The sequence below is a fragment of the Helicoverpa armigera genome, chromosome 23 (assembly GCF_030705265.1).
Source record: "Helicoverpa armigera isolate CAAS_96S chromosome 23, ASM3070526v1, whole genome shotgun sequence".
NCBI lineage: Eukaryota > Metazoa > Arthropoda > Insecta > Lepidoptera > Noctuidae > Helicoverpa > Helicoverpa armigera.
In genome coordinates this window covers 6,874,963-6,899,588 of record NC_087142.1, presented here as the reverse complement: position 1 = coordinate 6,899,588, position 24,626 = coordinate 6,874,963, and the positions used below count along the sequence as shown (strand labels likewise).

General features: G+C 34.9%; 1 protein-coding gene across 7 annotated transcripts in view; it reads right to left on the bottom strand.

The window, feature by feature from the left end:
* LOC110376274 (klarsicht protein) overlaps nt 1-24,626 on the bottom strand; it is a 275,563-nt gene that overhangs the window by 3,196 nt on the left and 247,741 nt on the right. For 6 of the 7 annotated variants that reach the window (XM_049837835.2, XM_049837834.2, XM_049837837.2 and 3 more), the window contains 7 exons: nt 23,372-23,468; nt 13,081-13,209; nt 3,038-3,216; nt 2,176-2,327; nt 1,062-1,266; nt 484-645; nt 94-191 (listed from right to left, as the gene is read on the bottom strand). In XM_049837835.2, the coding sequence (XP_049693792.2) occupies nt 94-191; nt 484-645; nt 1,062-1,266; nt 2,176-2,327; nt 3,038-3,216; nt 13,081-13,209; nt 23,372-23,468 (1,022 nt within the window). The remainder of the gene's footprint in view (nt 1-93; nt 192-483; nt 646-1,061; nt 1,267-2,175; nt 2,328-3,037; nt 3,217-13,080; nt 13,210-23,371; nt 23,469-24,626) is intronic. The other variant, XM_049837839.2, reaches the window with a different exon arrangement.

Sequence of the window (24,626 nt, the reverse complement as noted above, 5' to 3'; positions counted from 1 at the left end):
TGAGGTGTTGCCAGAGTGAAATCCGAAAAAAACTACCAACGTCTGAAGAAGGTGTGTTAAAGTTAGGACCAAAATTACAGTAATGTAACTTACGTTTCCTCCTCAATCTTCAGATCAGGAATGCTGAGCTCAACTAAAGCACGACAAGATTCTTGTAGTGTACGCACTTCGTTTTCTGTTTGCTCCATACGCTGTAACCAATAAGAGAATAAATTAGCAAAACCGAAGATTTATAATATTTGTTTACAAATGCTTTTCTGGTAACTTTCTACTCGGTCTGCTGATGAAATAGAAAATACGTCTTATTATACGTATTTTCATATTTGAAACAAACCGTCTTATACCGTTTATCTATGCTTATCATTCTTAAATACTCTCTGAAGAATTAAATATAAACCACCTAGAAACTGATTTCTTTCTCAAGAATACTATACTAACAGTTTCTTTTATAAGATCCCTGTAATAAGATCACAAAGTTCTTACCTTAGCAATAGCCCTCTGAGCCGGTGAATTCGGCGCCAACGCAGCCTGCAGGCGCCTGGCGAGCTCTCGCAAGGCGCTCAGCCGTCGCGCGCGGCGCCCGGCGCCCTCGCTGTCGCCGTCCGATATACCGGAGTCGGAGAGCGAGTCGCATGTTGAACCACCCTGGAGGAAGAGATATATGGTCTATATGGACAGTAATACCCGTTACTTATACGCTCCATAACGGGAATTTTCGATGTAGGACAAAAGTAGCAAAATAGGCCTAAGAAAGAAGAAAAGAAAAGACAGTAAAGAAGGCCGTTGTTTTAGGAGGTTTAGGATGATGTAACTGATGTTTTTTCTTCCTTAGAGGGTTATAAAAGGACCCGTAATCCGAGAGGGAAACTAAATACTATAAATTAAATTTAAAAAAAAAGGAATTGAACCAACAAGAAATATTGCAAACAATGTCATTTTGCCAGGAATCAATGATATATGTAATTATGTTGCCCTGATTTTAGGAGATAATTCCCTGGCAAAATCAATAGAACAAACTTATTTACAGAAACAAGAAGTATCCAATGTATTCAGATGCATACCTTCTTCTTATCCACAAGAGACGCGGCCAGTTGCCTTATCTGAGCGGCGACTTCGGTCTGGTCCCCAGTAATGGCACCACGGTCCCTCAAGGCTTCCAAAGTCGCCAGGTCTCCTCTCAAAGCACCTTGGAGCTCCCGAAGAGCACTCTCCCATTCTGCCCAAGCGCAGACTGCTTTTTCCAAAGACAGAAGCTCGTTTGAAGTTCTGAAATGATTTTGGAGTTAAGAATAGGTACGCTGAAATTGCATAGGTCATAAAAAGTATGATTTAATTGATCTCCGTCTAGTCGTGTCGAATTGCAGTCCCATCGGGCTATGAGAATAAAGGAACAAAAGTGTACCTGCGTCTATGCAAATGCTTATGTAGGTTTTATAATATGTCCTGCGCAGCTGGCTGATCTCTATATGAGGACAGCCGTGGCCAATTCGGAAGCTTTTAAGAAAATAAGAAGCTTTGAGAATTTTCTAATATGAAGGCTGGAAGTCAATCAAAATTACGCAGACTGCATAAGTTACAGCTTCAAGTTTAGAGTAAAAAATGTGCAATAACCTTCTTAGTCTCACATATTTTTTTTACCAGCAAAAACGAGACACAGCCATTCAAACAATGTCATTGTACCCATGACGAACAATGAGACGAGCAATGATTCACTCTAATACTTAGGTATTGCTTTACGCTCCAGTAGTCAATAGATTTTGTTTATCTGTATCTCACGACTTGTCTCCGTTTAAGTCTTTTGCTTTTTGTTTGAATGAATCACTGTTTATAATTCTTGTGACTAACTTAGGTAGGTGAAGTCAGTCTTTTCTTGTGTGAACGTCAAAGGAATTAATTGTTTGAATCTAACCATACCTTTATATTCTTTTGTATTAACATAAACGAGAATAGGGTCAAATAGGGTGTGTAATAAAAGAACTGGCAACAGCTGGTTTGACTGCTCTACGAGGAAATCTTATTCAAACTTATGTGAATTGAGCAGTTATTATACTTGTGTTTCTTATAACAGCGCTTTCAAACTGACAGATTTTTGCTTTATGGATTGTGTCGCACATAGACCAATAGTCTTGGGTTTGTATTTGCGCCGAAAAATTGATAATTATCAATTCTTCTTACCGTTGATGAGCATCATCCCACGCAGACAACAAAGCTGCAAGATCAGCACCAAGGCCTCCGTCATCATTCTCCATGTCTCCCAGAGCACGGCGCACTGACACGGTCAGTTTCAACATGGATACCTTGCATTCTAGCAGGCGGGATAGACGCTCCTGTGAATAAGAATATTTAGGATCATTACACATTATACTCATTAGTTAATGAGTTATATACACTTTCGAAGTAGGAATTATATCTAACTATATACCATAAGCGCTTTCGCTCGCGTCCTATAGGAATTATTCTGAGTACCCGGATTAAAATTATCCGATACCTTTCAAGAATGACCACATAGACTACATATTCTGAATGAAAATGCTCATTTGCAAAACTATTTCGTTTGGTGTATAAAGTGACACTTATTTTTGAAGTGGTTATCATACTCGTATATCGTGAAGTATACCGACAAATATACTTGAGTAAGACCTTAGCGTTTGAGTAATCGGACGTAAGACCGGTACTGTGTAAACTAATTAACTAACCGGAATAGAATACACTAATAGGCGAACAAATTATGTTCACCACGTTATGCAGCTATTAAGACATTAGAAATTGTAGGTTCATTATGATAAGCTTGAGTCTGTTACTGGCCACATATTTATTCATATCTATGGATCGACTATTAACCTTAACGAAAACCTTAAAGAAATAGAAAAACAAATAGGATTGTAATGGTTGAGGGGCAATTGAAGAGGGATCCTGCCTTATCCACAGCACTTGACGAAACGAAAATGATACCTTAATTTTATGACTTCCAAAAACCAAAGGCCGTAGGAGGATAGACAAGACAGACATACTTAATAGCTAGGGCTACTCAACCTACCTTCAACTCCTCAATCCTCCTATGCAGCTGAGCTCTGGTATGTGGCTGAGGGGCGCAGTCTCCGGGCTCGCATATATCGTCGAGTGTCTCCCGGAGCGCCGCCATTTCCCTGCGCAGGCGTCTTGCACCACCGCGTCTGGTTGCCGCCGCGCGAAGAGCTGACCATCTTGCTGATACCGCTGTGGAAGAAAGAAAGGCAAGGTTTAATTAAAATGGAATTAAAGAAAACTAACCCACATTGAGCAAGCCCGGTGATTAATCTCCATCCTTCTCCTTATGAGAGGAGGCCTGTGCCCAGCAGTGAGACAACAAAAAGGCTGTACTTATGGGTATGTAATGTTTTCCAATTAGTAAGATTCTGTAGGTCTTTATCGAGACGCTCTGATACTTCAGTCTTAGTAAAGTCTCAATAACTTGGTAAAGACATACAGAAGTACCAAAGTCTTTGTTCGAGAGTCCATACATTGATGTAATCAAGACGTTTCTTCAAAAGATCAAAGACAGCAAAAGAGCCCATTGAAAGTGCTAAACGAAGCAAATCTGGGCCAATCTGTTGATCATAAAATACGCCCTGCAGAACTCAATGATAATGACGATAAAAATATAACATCAAAGAGTTATCCCGTTCATGCCTATACTTTGGAAAAATTACTTGCTATAGTATCGATTCCAGAGTTTCAATTTTCTTCTCGTACTTTAATGGTTTAACATTACACTCCAATTCCATAATTACACTCCGAGAGATCCCGTTAAAAATACGCCTTGTTTACTTGCATAGGCCATAGGATGCGCGGGCGCAAGTGGGTCGGTTCGCGTCCGCTAGTATATCAGTTAGTGGGTTAATGCGCCACAATAATACTCGTTGAATGCCAGGTGACGTGCTTTTGTTTTATAGGCTTTAATATGTATTTGTGGTACTGGCTGGAGATTTCGAATGTTGAGGTTAGACTGGATGGCGTCTAAGTATTGAATGGGTTTGTTGCGTTCCAGTTATATCTTTCATATTTCATGAAGTCTGAATGGGACTTAAAGACAAAGCTTCATAATCAGATTTACATACTTAATCCTAGTCATGTGATGCTTATATTTCTCTGTGTATATCCTAGATCAGAGGCTAAAATGATGTTGGAAGGCGATCGTCAAATGTTTTTACTCTATTTGCTCTACGACTCAAAATAACACGAAGTAGGTAGGTACAGTAGGTAATAGCATGATTTACACAAAGGTACAATGTTTGCGTGCTGACTTTGATCTTATGACCTCAGGCGCATTGCTAGTATGCACCGATTTAGCTTACAAACTAAATATTATAATACAGTCATCTATGTTGTCTTTTTTAAAGTGGTTCTATCAGTTCTTTATTAAGTCTGATGTCAATACTGGCCTACATAAACACCATAAACTAGAAAGCTTGAAAGGACAATCATAAATATTGCCAGCTGTTTGAAATTCGAGTGTTGCCACAACACAAAATTAAAACGTCAATAAAACTTGATTCATGTCGTCCTGTCCACCTCTATTAGTGATGTGACCGTTACTTTTAAAATATTTCTTTCTAAAGGAAACAGATTAGGTAAACAAGTTTATAAGTAATTCTTTGTAAAGTTAACACAACTGATCTATTTGTGGACGACGACAATATTGAGCCAGTTTAAAATATACTGAGAAACGAAGTTGGAACTGTCACTTCAGTAGCAGAGTTATTTGTTTTGGATCATAGTAAACCATAAATAACTAAAATAAGAGAACTGGTGGCGACATGTGTTTATCCTTAGTAAGGTAAACGGATATGTTTCCTAATAAAATCAAATAAAATAGACTTAAGACTATCGAACTTTCTTATTTAGTGAATCTATAGTCAGGAATCTTTCATGAATAGAAATAACAAACACTTGGGTAAGTACCTACAACATATTTAAGTTCGTAGCTTTGAGAGATTAATAAAAAGAAATGGCAGCTATACGAGTCAATAAATAGTTTCGAAAAGAGGTAATAAATAATAATAATACATCGTAACCAAGAGATGCTGAAATGTTTAAAACTAAAGAAAACGAAACTAATCAAATTAACAGTATTGAACAATATACCCACCAAAGTAATAAAACAAGAAATATCAGTTACGACATAACCAATAAATACAATTCCTTTCTCCGCAACTGCTGCACAAATTGCAATGCAATTCTATATAATTATAGTGAATTATGCACGTATGCCTCTGACTGCATTTATCTGGGTACAGGCAATACTTTAATTGGCATTATTAGGAAATTGCACAACAGATAAATAGGAGACTTGTAATATGTCTCTATAATGTTTAAATAGACTTAATCAAGTAATACAAACACGGAACATATTATATTTAATACCTATAATACCTGTGATTCACAAATATAAAAAACGATTTGATTTGAATAAGTAGGTACCAAATTCTGATCTAAGATGTAAAATTGTTTGAATGATTAACCAGGAATTCTAACTTTGATATTTAGCCGTTGATGTTTCTAATTAGTTAAGTATGGAAACGATTTCGTTCAATTAATTTATGCATCAAAAATTTCATAAATAACTTTTCTAAATCTTAAAATAACTGTGCTTATAAGATTAAATCTTTCAATGAAACCAGATTAATTCCATTAACGGAGATAGCAGATCAAATTGTAAATTGACACAACGAAATAAAAATGTGCATAAATAATGATTGTTGCATAATACTACTCGTATACTCGTACAGCTAAATACTTGAGGAACTATAAATTATAATATTACACAACTATCATCAAAGAAGTCCAGTTTAGTGGAAAGGAAACTCATTCATAAGATCTGATTGCCATCTTGGAACGGAAATTGGCGATGTCTTGCTAGACCTATCTATTTTTAGACATAACTGCAAAACCCGACTTAGATTACTCTACAGGGCCATATAATTGAGGAGTAAATGTACGAATCATGAATGAAAGATTAAACTAATGCTAAGATCTTAGCTAGCCAATCGGAATTAAGTACCTATCTGATTTATAATTATGTCTATGATTCGATTTATTTTAATGAGATCTAAGGTAAAGCATTTTCTGTGTAATAGTACTTTCAATTTTCTAGTAAGAGCTATATGATTGATGCTGGCCGCCATTTTTGTGCGGTCTCATACCATAAACAAGGCTTTCTGGAATAGAAACTCAAACCACAGAACTCATGTCAGTTATGCAAGTGTTATATTTGTTACTGCCTCGTTGGTCTAGCTGTCGCAAGTGCGGCTGCTGAGCACGAGGTCTCGGGTTCGATTCCCGAGTCGGGCCGAAATCGCTTTGTGGGTTTTAGAAGACTTTCACAAAGCAGCCCGGAGCCTGGAAGCTGGTGATTGATACACCCGTGCATCGGAGAGCACGTAAATGTCGGTCCTGCGCCTGATCTCTCTCGGTCGTGTCCGTCCCATCGGGCTATGAGAGTTAAGGAATAGTGAGTGCACCTGTGTCTGCGCAAATGCTCGTGCACTATAATATGTCCTGCGTATTTGGCTAATCTCCTTACATGAGAACAGCCGCCGTAGCCGATAATCGGCTTGGAGGACATCATCATATTTGTTTAAGAGTAGTAAGAATTTACGCAATCATAATTCAATTTAACCACGTTTGTTAAGGAAGAAGTAAAGCGAAAAGGGCCTTGTTTAACATTCGTCGTAAACCGACCATAAATCAGGATAGATACGACAAAGCCGGCGTGCGCATCGAAATAGCGCCCTAAATGTCACTGGGTCCCTGAACTTGTGTTGCACATAATATTGCTAATTTGAAGTCAACGAACTTGGGACATTTCGCAAATGTCTAGACATCTGTTTTTGGTTGGGTCGCTTCCAAATAAATCTGTGCCTATTGGTTCAGGAAATTGGGTACACGTTGGGTAGGATACAATGAGTTTTATTCGACAGTGTGCAAACTAGGATTCCTAATATTAGTTTCGTTCGTATTTTATTGATTTTGACTGATTTTTTTTATATTGACAATGCAAATTATAAACGATGAGTTATGACTATCAATTTCAGACATATAAATCATGTAAGATCATTATACAATTTATAAAATTAAATTTTCTATTCTCAAACACACAGAAAAAATAATAATTTAATGGAAATCACATAAATTCGAATACAATATAATTTATGTGGCAATTTAGAATCAGTACAATACCGCATTTGCAAGAACATTGTGAATTTTCATACAATAGGAGCAGATTTGTAATCGATTTATCAATTCGAACATTCGATTATTGGTTAGTCGCAACGCAATCGAGTAATGCAGCTGTATAGAAGGGATGTGACGAAATCTCCAATTGAATTCGAATATGGAGCAAACAATTTTGCGTCCTGAGAAGAACGGAAGGCAATTTGTTAGACTAGAGATGTAACAAAAGTATCGATACTGATACATATTGTGAAGCTACATCTTACTGAGGTAAGCCAAGTATATTTACAAATACCTACACAACTATTGTTGCAGAAATCCGTAAAAAAAATTATGAAATAGTTCTATGTTATCTGTAGGTAATGTTACAGTTATCAAAACCGTAAATAGTAAAATTTTGACATCATAACATAGCTTATCTTATCTCAAAATGGATAGCGTATTTTTACTATTTTAACTCTGTAACAGTCTAAAATATTATCGATACTTTTTCCGGATCCCTATTCGCAAGTGAGTCATTCGTCAGTCAAATTCAACGAGCTATTACGATTTCCTTTTGAGTGCGGGCAGCTTGAGAACTAACAGAACGTTTCTCGTTCAAAATCTGCATTCTATTTTCAATTTTAGTCGTTATTTTTGAATTCCTATCCAACATGGTGGCTAATTTGCCGCCATAAAATGACAGTTCTGGGTAATGGTTATGATTCTATTTTCAAATGTTATTTTATCTGCAGGATGTCAAATAATGTCCATATGGTTTGAATACTATTCTTGGCAAAGCCTGAAAAACGTTTGCAATTTGTTCCTTATTTTATTTTCTTTTACAATAAGACGCACGCGCAGTCTAAATTGCCGAAAACTGTTTTTATCGTCAACCGTTATAAAGTCAAGGTTGAATCGTGTTGTCGATACGGGGACTTTTCTGTGAAATGTTTGCATAAAATTTTGCACTTGTTATCGCCCTTTTCAGCGTGGAAAGCGTATAAAACATATACGTATGTTGAACAATTTAATTATGTCCTGTACGTAGATGGATAAATAAATACTAAGTGGAACGAACATGTCCGTTTTTAACACAAGATCTCGTTACTGCACATGTAAATCCGGATTACAAGAAATACTAAGCATTTCTTACGAAAATGAATACATTACGCCGTATGCGGTGTTGCCAGTTGCAAGCTGACAATCTCACATCCTCGGTGAAAGCAAACAAATTGTAAAGTAAGCGATTACGATGCGCCCGCGCACCTCGTAAACTTGCCGCATTAGGAATTCTTAATCGGTCATCGATATGTGCTTTAGACATCATTGACACTTTGACGTGTAAATTATTAATTTATAAACAAATCATTTATTCAGGAAATCATTAAATATTGCAATTACATCATTGTTACAATCTTTATAGATTAATTTTATCGCGTTATCGAACATCGATAACTTGACTGAAAACATTAGATAGCCACGGAAACGTTATCTACGTCTACGAAATTATTCTTGTAAAACTATTCATTCAAACATACTTAAATGTGTATTATATTCTAAACTTAGGGGCAACGATCATGACAAAGATGTACAAGAGGATGAGAATATTTTAAGACAGATCTCACAATACCTGGGTACTGTACGTAGCAATCCATTACCAAGCTGTCAACTCGATCATGCGCAGGATTCGACGGCAAGGTCGGCTGCACGACTGTGCACCGCGGCGCTCACGCACACATTGACTACAACCTGGCGAAAACGCCACGGCACTAACGATGACTAACTAGCAAACACTAACAATAAACTATTTCACCAAATGCAAATCCAACTTTGTCTTTTCGTCATCTGTTTCAATAACCCAAAGTGCACCTATTCAAGACACAATAACGTCTCAATTGCAACGTTCAAACGCCACACACTTGCAAATAAGGTGTGATTGACGGAAAACTAACGGTACAGAAACAAAGTTATATCTCTAAATGGGTCAAAGGAAAAAGTGCCTTGAGACGAAGCTATTTCGTATTTGCTTGACTGCAGAAACAACGTTGCACAATATAAGTACAACGTTACGAATGCAAGGTGACCCCGCCGGAGATATTGAGTTTCTTCATAGATCTCAGAGATACTGTATTCAATATGAATAGAAATTATGTATACAGAAAGGCTAACTTGTTGCAAGGTAAACCCTTGGGAAAATTGTATGATATTCATCCGCAGCATTTAACAGATTCAATTTATAGTGATTTCATTAAATTTCCAATTGCTGGAAAGTTAGTGAGCACAGAAAGTCGATGCGAAGATAATCATATTGAAACTGGAAATAACAAAGGGCACTTAGTTGAAGGTAGAAACACGAAACAAGGACTTGATATAAAATCTAATTAAGATTTGACACAAGCTACTTCACATGAAGATATCACTCACGAAACTGTCCAATGAAGTGAAGCGACGGTTGGGCGGATTAACAAGCGTAGTGAATTTGATACCAGAGGTTATCAAGACGAGGTCTTGACCGCAATGGAACAAATGAAGTCATAATAGAAACTCAGAAATTGAAACGACGCGGCCTTGTGTAGATACGATAACAAAATAAACAAGACAAGATAATGGCATAACGGAGAAGTGTGTTAATATAAAAGAAAAGAATATTTGACCTCGTATTATACTTGGCCGTTCACTGACGTTAACAATACCAGTTTTCATGAACAAAGCACAAAGCTAGACAAACTGAATTTCATAACAAAGTTAAACCTAAAAATCTAGAATCACGTTCCACAGACTAATTTCCTTATTCGTTACGGGACAGTTAACTTAATTAAAAGCTGCCAGCGTGAAACAGGATAAAGATTTATTACCAGAACAGGTTATCTGAGAGCAGTTAAAATCCGGCCAGAATGATCTCAGGATTACATCGTAATCACCTCCTTGACAAGGGGATTCAAAGTAACGACATTATCGCAATAGAGTTAACGTAAAAGCTGGCAAATCATGAATTACACACAATTGTTGCCGTGACAATACAAATAAAACTGAACCAGTCCAATCTTCAATCATAAACGCCGAAGAAAAATATAATCTTCGCGAGATATCTAAAGATAGCAACACGATATAGCTAATGCATCTTTATGAAAGTAAATTACTAACCGCTCTTCATAAAGAAACTCATAACACTTCCTTAAGTAGAAAATAAAGCTAATTAAATCATCTCACTCCATATGTTTGGCATCATTCAATCACGCAACGCTTTTACATACCAATTTGTGAACGCTGCCAGCATATTAAAAACAACGTAACCTAAAATATACTTGCCGGAACTTATGCCGTGAATCAAATCATTAATTTATTGTATAATAATACTGAGTCACGTTATAAGAATGAATTATATAGGAATTCTTTTGGGATTGCATTGCCGTTATTCGGTTATATAATGTTTAATTAATGCGACTATATTGTTTGCGTGTGGTAACAAAGTGAAATTGATACTTTTTTTAAAGTGACTTTTATAGCTACAGCTACCAATTGTTGTCTGGTTTCCTGAATGAATGACATTTGGGCAATGTCGTGTGTATTATATTCGCAGTTAACATCAATTGTGTCGTGTCTCTTAGCCAATAACATTGTCCTTGCCAGTTATATTGGCATAACAAGTGCCAGTTTTTGCCAGGAGTTGCGCAATGGATGCAGTTGCCACATGGGAAACGTGGACAAAATTAACGGTAAAAATATAGCCGTCATCGCTAGCTGACCTACTCACGATTTTGACTGCACTGTTAATTATAGAAAACTTCGACTAATCCTCTATTGTTTATGGATGTATGTTATAGACAAGATTAATGCGTTATGTTCGTGTATTTATAGACAAGGTTTAATTTAGATCGGCTGTACATACCTAAATACATAAGTTAGGATGCATTAAAAACACGTATATGTACCAAGTGGGCTACATAAATCTAGACTCCATGTTCCTGTATGTCATGATATCCAACTGCTAGAGGAGAGAAAATGATATATTTGCAATAGATGTTGTTCATTGATAAACGGTGTATGATATAGTGTCCCAACGATATTTAATACGACACTTACACCGCTTAGATTTCATGTAAACTGGCTCAAGACTTGCTACCTGTTTTGTAAGTAAATTGAACACTATTTCAGTGTTTCTTAATATAGTTTAGTGTGCAGTAGAACTTGTCTGATATAAAGGCCATTTTGTCTAGGCTGAGAAGTTGCGCAATACCTAACTTTGGTAATTACGGTACAAATTAAAATTATAATTAAGTAAGACGTTCGTTACGCTTCTCTTTTGTTCTCATTTTGGTCCATTTTTTTTGTTATAAAGCATTGTGTGCAAAAGTAAGGTTATCTGCAAATATGATCTTTTTTTTAACGACGTCCAAAATCATTAAATGACCCCTCCCGCTGTGGGTTAGCAGCGGTGAGGGAGTGTCAGACTCTTACTGACTAAAAACCGTCGTGTTTCGTCATAGGCCTTTTATGTACCAGTCCCTTCTTCCTACGACCATCCTCACAATTTCTAATCTTTCCCCACAAATACAAGCTATTCGGAACAAGGCAATTAAGGTCTGTTTCCTAGTCATCAGCTAACAAACCTTTGTTATAGCCCACGCATCTGATTCATTATTACGCGAACTTTCATATTGTGCAGCCATTGAGTAGGCGATCACCACCAAGGTTTTATTGCGGAAGATGCTGGTGCTACACTAAATGTTAGAGGGTCCTAAGGTAAGGTTGTCTGTAGACTAATTTTTTTCGAAAATCTTTCTCTGTCACTGACAACTTTTTCTGGCTATTGAAAAACATTCTTCCCTATGTGAAGCCTGAGTTTTTATGCAAGATTTTTCTTTAATTTGTTGGGGACTTTCAGTTGAATGCCTTTTAAAAAAATTATACCTAGACCTGTTGCAATGTTTTATATTTCTAACGCATGATCCCTTAAATTTTATCTTAATGGACGGCAGATCAAACATATTTACAGGAGTCTTTCACAAAAGACATATGGCGTCGTTAGTTTATCACTAGTGGCCTCTAACACATTCCTAATCTTATACTTCTAATAAGTACTATCTTATAGAGAAAATGGCGAAGCACGAAGATGTGGTGCGCGTTGTTGACAGGCGTAGGACGAGTGTAGGCGAACGAGTCCTATCGGGTCAAGTACACTGCCTTAGGAGTTTATTTAAACGCACTTTACTAAGTAAATAAAGCGCTAATGTCTTAAACCAAATATAATACCTTGATAATAATATCGCGACGATATAATCAACCCGAGTCTTTGTAAATAATGTCATATTTTTTTAAAATGTAGGGAAATACCTCTAGTACATTGATAATTTGATATACAAACTCTAGTAGTGCCCATATTTAGTAGGTGAAATACCATAGTAAAGAATTTTGGTATGCAAGTTTTGGGAATTTATTGTTTTCGGTCGATGCGTGTGTTTTTTTGTGTAATTGTAGTCTATTGAATGATCGGACATGCACAGGTGCAGTAATTGTATTTTTGCATGTTTGAAACTATTTCTGCGTTATTTTCTTTATACCTGATATTTTGATAATTAAAATAAACAATTTGTTATTTCTCACTGCGTCTATAACGCTGTAACTTTATTGTGTTATAAATAAAAGGAGATATTTGATAAATATCGAAACTAGACACATACAATATTATATTATCATAATATTCATAATAAAATCGTTTACAAAAAAAGAAACGTTTAAATCGAAAACCCACCGAATAACGCAGACAAAAAACAAATTAAAAAAAAGAAAGCTTCTCATAAAAAACTGTCAATAAAAATAAAGCTATCCATTCACTACGCTACTGAAACAAAAATGTATTACGACTAACATTTGGCAATAACTCACCGACTTCCTCATTGTTCGCGGTAGCGGTAGATGTCGCAGATAAGTTCATTTTGGCAACAGTATCACTGTGATATAATGAACAGGGTTCCTTCAATACATCACTTTCACACCACACTATGTAATGAAGAGCTGTTAGATAAAAATGTTAAGTCACTATTTGAACACTGGTAACATTGTGTTGGGGTAAATGGACTGATTGTCGGCACTAAAACTATCAATTTTAGTAAGTATTTATTTTTTAATGTTAGAAAAAAATATTTAAAATTGTAATATGTAATTTATAATATGTAAAATAATTAGATAAATAATTACTATGGCAAAAGGTTTTGATACGACTCTAATTTGCTTATATCATGGGGCATTAATAAAATATATTTAATTGAATGCCATATAATTATCATACAAAAAATAAACTTCAGTCAGGCAAAAGAGCTAACTTTAGAACTCAATAAACTCTATGAACTCAACTGAACCAAAATAAAATCTAGTGCCAACAACTAGTTCTTTCACCCCAATACAAAAAAGCATAGACCTATCAGTTATAGTTTTAAACAATGATGCAACGTCACGACTTATTTTGATCATTATCAGTCCGAAGAGGTCTTAATTGAAATAATGATAGTTATTGAACAGCTAAATCATGATTTAGTGAATGCGCATGAGTTTCAGTTTTGAGTTACGGTTACATCATAAAAAAGGTTTTACTACTTTCGCTTCAGAGATAACAATGTTGTGCGGTTGTTGCTGCCGTAACTACAATAAAAAAAAAGAAATGTACCTAATTTAAAATATTATTTACCTACACATATTGCAAAACGTTTTGTTGTAGTAAGAGGCAATTTCAAATTAAGAATGAACTTATTTTTTATTCGGTACCTACTACATTGTTAAACTATATTTCAAACTGGCACGTGCTTCGTTCTTGTTTACATCGAAAACAATTTGACCAATATTGAAAATGGAACGCGTTCAAACGTCAAACAAGCGAATCAATCACTCGGAAACAATTGTAGCCAGCCAGTAATACATCAGAGAATTCAATGTTAGCGGTACTCCAGACGAACTAGAATGTCCGCTTGTCCCGTTATTCCGACAAATGTAATTAACGGATTAATCTTTAATGACAATAGAATGACTGTTAATGATTTATATCTGACATTAAGATAGTAAATTGGTTTGTTTTGGTTTTAACATTCGAATTTATGTTTTGAGATTATGTGCTGAATTGAACTTAGTCTTTAAACTTGAAGGACTATCAAAAAAAAATATGGTTCTAATTAAATAATTACTTTATTTGAAAGTTTGTGTTTTATTAGAATCTTTACAGAGTAAAATCGTGGATATGATCTGATTTAAAAATTATATACAGGAAGTTAATTTATAAACCCGGCGGGGTATGTCCAGTATGTCACCGTGATTAGCAGTCTACTTGAGTGGAAGTGAAACTGTCGTAAGTTACCGACATGTATGATAGAACGAGTCTCAAGCCACTTTCCTTAACACGACACACGGATTCCTGCCATCAATTCTAAACTAAAATATGGACATTAACTTAGAAACTTAGAACCAGTCTTTAATTAAATCAACGACAATAAATCTCTATGGATACGCAGATAAAACTAATAAAACCATAGACTTAAGTGGATGACATAGAAAAAAGTAGGCATTGGCCATAAAATAACGGTGTTCTTTTTTCAAATTTAAAACCACGAAACCTCATAAAATAAGATTTCAAGACATAACTATAAAAATTAAATAAGACATTGAACTTTATGTGCAAAGTTCAATTTAAAAACGTTAATGGCTGCCCATAATAACAGACTAAAACAGTAATTTGGTGCTCTTATACTTATTATGTTATTCGATATAGCATTTAAGCAACTCCTTCGAACTTCGAAACAAAAAAAGGTAAACATAACGAGCACAAAAAAAGTCTCGATTTACTCGACTAATGAGTATCGATTAGAATATAATTGTAGTCAATTGTAACAAGGTGATCAATACTGACCTATAGGAACTAGATCAATGTCACTTGTCTATGAATAATTAGTAAGGTCTACATATAAGGAGGTTTGACTTGTAAGGAGTGGCTCTGATCTCATGAGATGACTGATGTACCTACGTAAAGGTTTCTAACGAAGGAGTATTGACCTTCGATTCTTTTGTAAAGGCTCAAGGATAACTTGGTTGTAATATAAAGTAACCTGTATGTAATCTTAAGGTAACTTGTAAAGTTTTTATCATAAGAGACATAATTTTGACTTACAACCAAAGAATGTTGAGATTTGAAAATCCATACTTCAATAAAAAAATTATATAAAATGCCCATAAGATATAAACCTGATCATAAAACCATAATAAAGTACACAGCACTTTCCCTATTTTATATTTTTAAAGCTTTAACTGGGTGTCTCATACACAATTTACTTTAAGTATGCTGCATAAATTACGTTAAAAAAAAGTTTAAAAAGCTGATCTGACCGCAAGAACATAAAATATGAAAAAAAAAACTTTCGCGTCGCAAGGAGAAATCTTTGCATTTTATAATAAAAAGACAACTTACGCAAATTATGTATTTGCGAAATAATTCACAGCATTCGACCTTTCAGCTCTTTGTTTAAAGAAAAAAAAAATTGCATGCAAGGTGCTGTTTTTGCTTGGTTATGCAAATGTCAGGTACCAAAACCAGACGCTAATGTTCTGAGGTTTACAATACATAAATTATATTTAAATAACGCCTCCGCTGTTTGGCGAGAACAAATGTTTTAAAGATCAAAGTTTGAACGACGATGAATTTTGCAGAGAGTAATTTTCAAAATATATCTACAGTGATTACATTTTTTGAATTGTCTGTAGAAAAAGATGTGCAATAAAGTAATCTAGCTTAAAGGAAGTTTGCAAGTAAAACATGTCTCTTAGATACCTTGCAACTTGAAAACTCGACAAACAATGCTATCAATACGGAGCCATTACGAACAATCTGAGCGTGCAATACTACTTAAACAAAATGGAAACATTCGACAGTGTCTTGTCCACTAATGCATTTACACCGGTATAGATTATTCAGCTTAAGAAAGAGAAACTAGTTACACAATATTTTTACAATTACGTCACGCCATAGACAATAATGTCACAAATTATGGGTCAGATTGATAGAGCTGTGATTGATGCAATTTAGAAGAATGAGGTTTTAATATGATTGAGACACTTCGAAGTGAATTATGGCCAGTAATCGTATGTTTAAATTAAGAATGACAAAAGACAGTAAGTGCATCTGAATAAAGTTATGATGACATGACAGCATTTTTTTTCTCTAACTACTGACGTTATTGTAGCATAACCATTTAATGATTTCTTTTAAGAGATAATTGAAATACAAGCTTTCAATGCAATCATAAAATATTCTCATAAAACAATAATTCCACGAATAAAACTTTCCACGATTGTTATAGATACCTTTTCCCTTTTTATCGACACAACCGTCACTGGAAAAGGTTTCCACTTATACTTCTTAGTAAAAGTAGATTTTTTATTCTAAGTACTTATAATAAAGAAGAAGAATAAAATTGAAAAGTTTGTCCCAAATTCAGAGTCGTAAAGCAAGTTCGTAATGTGTTTAAAAACGAGTTTTGTGTCAACATTAGGTAAAAAAACAGTGAAAGTGATTACCTAATTCTAAAAGGTATAAAGGTACCAATACGTAAACATCGTCATTTTGAATCAGAATACTTTTGGCACAAAATTATTTGATAACTTTTAACCTAAGTTTCTTTTTATGGATAAACCTAAGAAACCTAGGTAAAGTTAAAATAAGCGTATTAAAAAATATACCTTCATTTAAATCTATAATATGAGGAAAATTGTTCCGTTGTAATAATCGATAAGTTTGAATATAATAGAGATACAAAATGGTATCTTGCGATGTAAGACTCATTATTAAAAGTAGTCTTGAACCCTTGACCTTATGACGATAAAGGTGAACACATTATCGACAGAAAAGGAATTGATGTAATATTTATTGTTGTACAAGCGATTGGATATCTAAAAGATGATATAACAGATAGTGTAGCTGGAGGGATTATTCAAATATTTGAAATGGTTAAACGAATGCGATTGCGTAACGGATTTATGGCACTGCATCGATATTGAATGCCGAATGCATAATCAAATAGTTCGCCCACACCATGAAGTTTAAAGACTGCAAGTTCGAATCAATAACGTGAATTAAAATCCACCGAGAAACAATTTCTGCTATGTTCACAGCTGGCAATTTATAAACACTTCTGATATTATTCACCAAGGTCGTTTTAAGAACGTAGAAAATGTACGTAACGTTGATAATAAAACGCAGTTTTTCAATACCAACATAAAAATACATTAAATCAAAATTAGGACACCGTTGCAACCATAACACATTGCCAGAAGCGAAAGTCAAATAACCACTCATGCGCATCCAGTTTCACTTAACGAGACAAAATGCAAATGCAATTAAAGTGACGAACTAAATGGTTACATTAAAAAACCAATCAAATTACATGTTTACGAAGAAATTGGCACTGTTTTTAAACTTGATGTACGAACGCGAATCGGAAACGTAAACACAGCAACCGCGGACTGAAGCGACAGCCGACGTGCGTCGCTCCCCCGACCAGCTGATACACTGCTCCGTACCTTTGAGCACGAAAATACCTTCCAACCGCTTCAAGCGACAGATTACCAACTCCATCTATTAATACGACATTAATCATTAAACGCTTGCAGCGCTGCATTATCAAAATCTATTTATCGAATGATATCACCTTGGTGCTACACATAGAAGCATCCAGTACGAAATTAATGGAGTTATAAAGATCAGTTAATCCATTGTTTTGTGACTTAACAAAGGATGGGGTCATTTCTTGATCCGGTTTTGAGAAAGATGATCATATAACTAGTGCGCAAAGTCCGTTATTATTCGCTTTAATTAAAATACAAGGCCTCCTTTATATGCGCAACAATGAGAAAATTATAAAATAATCAACACAACTTGAGAACGCGAAAGTAAGACAATGGCAGCAATTTGTTCCACAGTTTTGCGAAACAGAAGCGCACGATTCTCATAATGTGCACATGTGCTTGGTTAAAATTAAACAATAGAAACTAAATGATCACCAGACAAGACATACCTAATACAATCTAAATTTCCTGACTGTATCACGGAATCCAAGAACTTAGTTTACAATCCATAAGTGTTCTTTGATATACAATATGCGTGTTTCATTATTTGTCGTGTCAATAAGCAATGCCATAAAATTACCAACAAGTAGCAGGCCAACGTTGATCTAACAACTAGAAAACACGCGACTATTATTTACAACAAAAACAAAAGGGAAAGAAATGTGGACGTCCTAATCGACCAATTTGTATGAATCGCCTTTCATCGGCATGTGTCTGCCATAGCAATTACATTTCCTTTTGTAGGTATAGCTACCGTAACAGCATTCCTAATGATTATCCCTTCTTTAGTAACATTATGGCCTATCTCCTTGCAATTAGAGAGTACTTAAGTAATTAAATCGTTAGACTCCTTTTCGATTTCAAGAATATCCGGCCTTTGCAGTTCTGCGAAAGGATTGAATTGTACTTTACGAATAAGGCAAACGGAATTATGTGTTTGTCGTCACGATGTAAAATGCTGTGTTTATTGGAGATTTCTTTTTGTACTGTTACTTGGATTTGCAGGATAATAATACTTGTTTTAGGGTCATCAACCTGATCATCTTTAGCCTACATTAAGTTTTGTTGACGATCTTTTTTCCTTATTGTATTTTGGGAACTCGTTCTTTTACCCGTTAAAGCCTCATCAGATTCTTTAACACCTCTTTTCTGTAGATAATTTATTCGGAATGGCTATGACAAGAATGCATGGCTAAATAAAGACTCAAACATTCGGTATCAGTTCAAGAGATTCCTTAGAATCCTTAGAGTAAGCATAAACGATAACGTAAGTCAAAGCCAATTAGCAGCCTGTTATCGTTATTTCTTTTAGATAACAATGTTATTTCTTGTTTTAGTTCACCTTCTACCATCGTTTCTCCGGCCTTGTGGAGATTGACATTACAGATGCAGATTTTATATAGAACTATTTTACTAGGCTGACAATAGTTGGCGCCATTGCCAAAGAATGCACTATCCGCCATTTTGTGTGACGTCACAGTACATGTTTAACGAGTTAACCTTGTGACGTTGGAGTAATTATACTGTTGGTCTTACTTAACTCTGTATTTACCTAGGAATTGTTTTTTTTTTGTAATGTTTGGGTATTCTATTCTACTTCCTATTTAAAACAGGTACAATTGTTTGGATGGGAAGATGATACTTCAACCTAGTTTTCTAAACAAATTGGGTGTTAGTTAAACGGAAAAACTAGGTCCTTGAATATATACAGGTCTATACAGAGTTACAGGCAGACCGTGTAGTTTATCCGAAAGGTGTGCTAGAATGGATTTGTCTTGTTTCAATGTGTGAAGCTGCTTGCAGTAAAATATTGACTGATCACATACATATTATTATAGGTAAGTTTATATGGATGACATCATATGTAAATATGTATGTGCTTAAGTTACCACGCAGATTATTCTCAGACTTTAGCTCTAAGTACTTCTATTTAAACTTACTCATAATATTGCTGAAGTATTAACGGTGCTTTGACCTACAATAAAGAGGTCGTAAGTAATATATTTCGATCTTTTCCTATTAGGTAATATCTTTTTTGTCCACGTGCGTGGAGTTGTCATAACAGCAAAGTGTTAAATACTTCGGTCACGCTCTGTTAATTTTGAAGATCTAAGCCGCTGCAATGTAAGGCGCGACGGCCGATTTAATGAACCAATGATCCGAATAATATTGAGACATTTTGTCATTAATTTGTTTAAAGATTTAGATATAATGAACAAATAAAAAAAATATACTGAAAATAATTTCACGCTGTATCACTCATTACTGCCAAATAAAATTTAGACACACTGTGTAATTATTACTGAAAATAATATCAATAAAAAAAACTTACATTTACGAGGTGCACTATGCTTTTTGAAATCCTGAACGAAAACCAAGACTCTTGTGCAAACTACCATTTTCATTCACAAGTTGCACCTTTAAAAAACAAAACAGCACTGACAGTTTTCTAAGTCTAGTTACTAAATGATTATTTATCCTCCTATTGAAAAATGATGTCATCTTTCGTGATGCGATGTTTACATAGCCAGGAAAAATCTAAGCTTATTGGTCTTTCAAATTATTATACTTTGTTCCACACCTACTTTGTACAATGAATTTGGTAATTTGACATCAAAATCGTAGTGCATATGAAATCAAGAACGTACCTATATTTTTTATCTGTGTTTGATTTATGATGACTGATGTCTGTTATTTTTAGATGGAGGAATTAAGTAGGTACCTATCCTTAAATTATTTTTGGAACAGTTTTTTTTAAGTCGGTTGAAAGATGAACGGTTAATTAAAGGTAGGTGAGTTTTGCTATGTAATGTAAATAAACGGTTAGAAAATATATTCAGAGATCAGATATAGGATTATTTATTGGGATTTTTCTAAGAGAGGTACGCACCTATTTCGCTTCTAAGGGGATGCGAGCAAAACCATGACAAATTAGTTTTAGAAACAAAGGTAAATGTTGTGTTTTTTTTTCTACATGGGCAAAGTATCTTCAGTACATAAAAATAATAAGTATATGCAGACGCCAATTATATTTTTATATCACTCAGACCAGTTTTTGTATTCCTTTGTTAGCAGAATAATAATTACATACGTCATCTTGTGCTAATAAATGCATTATCTAGTGAACATACAAAGTCCGTCTGCAAAGTTTGCATACTCGTGTCGCAATGTAGATTTTGGGGTTACACATGACACGAAACGTTTTCGCAATTTTGATTAACAAGCCAATGTAATAAGGTCTAGAATCGTCTGGCATTGTTATGCAGTTGACTAAAATAATATTTATTTTTGGACATACATTTGTTAAAAGAAACAAAGTGGGTGCAGGGGTAACTCGTTCAAGATATATTTTTAGATAAAATTATAGGTACGTATCTATAAAATGTTTACTTAAGATTTTATCTAGGTACATATAAAGCTTTTAGGGGTTAAGCAAGTGCTTGAGAGTCATTGAGATGTTTTTTCCTTTTAAAGAGTTTTATTTTAAGACACCCTTCAAGTTTACTGTTTTGGTTGGGTTTATCTGCCTTATTATTCAACGAAGTTTTATGGATTTCGAAATGTAAAGGCTTAAAGCAAAAGCAGCAATTCTTGAGGTCATTGACTTTGTATAGTGTAGGTATTAAGAACTAAATGCGTAACAATGCGTCTTAGTAATGTACTGACACAAATAATTTTATTTATAAATGATACAATAAACTATTGTGTTTAAATGAAGCATTCCTTTAGTTAGACAGTAATGTGGATCAGATTATATTCTGTTCTATAATGTTTAAACAATATTTTTCTCTGCTTGATCAATGTGTTCCTCTTCAAATATTTCCTTTTTTACGTGTGGTTATTTTGTTTTTATAACAGACAACAAGAATCTATCAATATAAAATTAGAATAAGCAAATCTATGATCGAGAACTTTTTGAATTCCGAACGTGAAAGGTGACAGTATGACATTTACGGTCGTACCAGTGACGTTTTACGTTGTATTATTCGGGCACATCACTACAAACGCTTGCAAAAAACTAGTGTGTCCACATTTAAGCTGTTAGCGAGACGGTTCCGCTTTCATAGGCAGAAATAGATGGAGACGAACGAATGGGCGTGTGATCGCCTGCCGTGTCGCCGTTTCCTGGTCCCAGGGCTGACAACTTGACAATATTATACCGTATAATACGCCTTATTACTTATTTGTGGAAACACTTCAAAGGACCAAGTTTAAGGGAACGATTATTGCGTGAAACGAGTGTTATTGCGAGTTTGTATGTACTTCAACAGAGCGGAAATATCTTGATACTGAGAATGGTTGGTTTTGTATGGTTTATTTTTGCGCAGCTCGGATTTTATATTAATAAAAACCATGTATAACTCTCTAGCTTTACTATTTCTTAAGGCATTGTATACCTACCTACTTATAGGCAGTTTAGAATAAAATATTTTTTTTTTTGGTCTGGCAACCCTAAATTGCACGGATGAGGATACTAACGGTTCGTAACTTGTGCAGGCTGAACTACCGAAATAATATGACATCAAAAGATAAGCTTTAAAACCGGTGTTTAGATATACAAATGCGATAGCAAGGAACATGTATTTTTGGCCTATTTGGTGGCCAATTAATAAAATATGTTATTTAAGAGAACCGTTAACGACGGTATCAATACTAAGAAAATAAATAAATAACATTATTAAATACGAATGTTGCTCGGTGTTGCCCTGTTATTGTACTTAGATTCCACTCTAAAAATGGTCCCCTTCTGTAAGTAAGTACTCAATGGTGCACCACTTACGTTTCCGTTCATTGACAATTCCGCGACAGTTTGATCAAACATCCGCCTTCGAAGCGTTATGGCTGTCTGGGCATAGACACTATATAGGTACGAAATAAATAGAGGGGGATAGACGCGTGCGGAAATGAGGTTGTAATTTTCTTGTCTTTGATCACAAGAAAACCATGTAATATTATAGTAATAGTGTTCATCAATACCGACATCTTGATTTAAAACGTATGATATAACGTGAAAGTACATTAACTCCAAACTTGATTACTTTTACGTAACACCGATTCCCTTACAAAACGCTCTGTACGACATGCAATTTGCAAACAAGAACCAGCTTTTGGTATAATTTAACGTCCCTCGAATAAAAAAATAAATCAAAAAGTGCAAAGGCGTCGTCTGAATGGCCAAATATGGCGTCAGCCTTGATCGCGACCGAGATTGGACAGTAATCGCGAGATTCGTTCAGAAACCGGTCGTAACATGAGTAACCGCGGTTCATGACCACCAACCGTCCGCAGTTTTGCATGAAACGAGATATTCATGCTTACAGTTGCGTTCATAATGCAATTGCATTGTCTTGTCATGTTCTTTTTTTGAACAGTTTTTTTCTGGTCGCAGCTGTCAATTTGAGGTAGTCATGAGTGACTTTGCGGTGACGTTTGACATGTTTTTTCTACATTACCTAGTGAATGTAAGGTCAGATGTTTCCTAACTTAAAACTGTTTGAGCTTTCCTTGGTAATTAAATGTTACGATAACATTTAACGGGTAACTTTATGTTCAGTTATTTGTGAAGTGTACTAACCTCTAACGTCTCGTTGCAAAGTGGTAGAAAGCGTGCCGCCAGCCAGGGCCGCATCTAATAGGTTGATATTTTCCCGGCACCGAGTGACGATCTCCGTCTGTGCAACGAAAAAATAACGTTTGCAAAACAGAAAAAAGTAACTCAAACAAAAAACTAAGTATTATATTTAGCGAAAAACATTTTACAATAACTTAATAATAATTACGACTAACTCACTTTATTATCCATCACATATCTTCGTTTTTGACAACACCATTCAGTTTTACAATGTGTATGAGAACAAACATGCAGCATTCGTCTGTATTTATTCAGAGTTTAAAACTTTTGTGTATGCAAACATAATGCCCAAGCTATCAAGAACTAAACGCCAAACATATATTAGACAAGCAGAAAGGCCCACTGCAATGCTATAAAGTAGAGAGACTGTAGGACATTTCAAAATCTGCTGAATTATATCAATGTACTGTCTGTATGTGTAGTATTTAGAGAAGGGTGTTAATTGACTGAAACTCCATATTAAATTTTTATAATTTTGCATTTATTTTTCAACCATTTATACAAAGATCACTTGGTTCTTTAACATTTTGTAAAAAAATAAGATCAATTAACAACCTATCCCTATTCAACATAATATTAATACATGTACAACTATACTGTGAGATGTAGGAGTTCAGTCAAATCACATTTACAAGAAAATAATATTAATATTATGCCAAGTTAACGTATTAATGATACAAAAGAATACAACCAAAGATTAATAAGACTATTGACAAAGTAAACACTAATGTTAAGTACGTAAAATTATATCACTCAATGACAAGAATCACGTTATTTAATAACGATGTACCCAGTCTGCTAAATAAATAGTAATAAATATTTTGAGCGATTGAAAACGATTGTTCTCGTTTCCGAACTGCTTCGAAAACGTCAAATGTGACAGCTGTCAATTTGACATTTCAAGCTTATCAGTTGATGAATTTTATAACTATTACTGCAAATGATTTTCAAAACCCAAGCGTTCATAACCCTGAGCACCTAACTTAAGACTAAATAATTAATAAACTGTAACGCTTTCCCTAAAATTTTGACCTCACCTAGCACCATGTTATCACCACCAATAGGATGAGGATGATTTAAAAAAAAAGAGAAAAAAAACAGGCAGTTAGTAAAAATCTACACAAATCACAATCACACAACAAACGTTCAATGTTAGTAGAAAGAAAAATCAAACATAAAAATGAAAAAGAACTAGAAA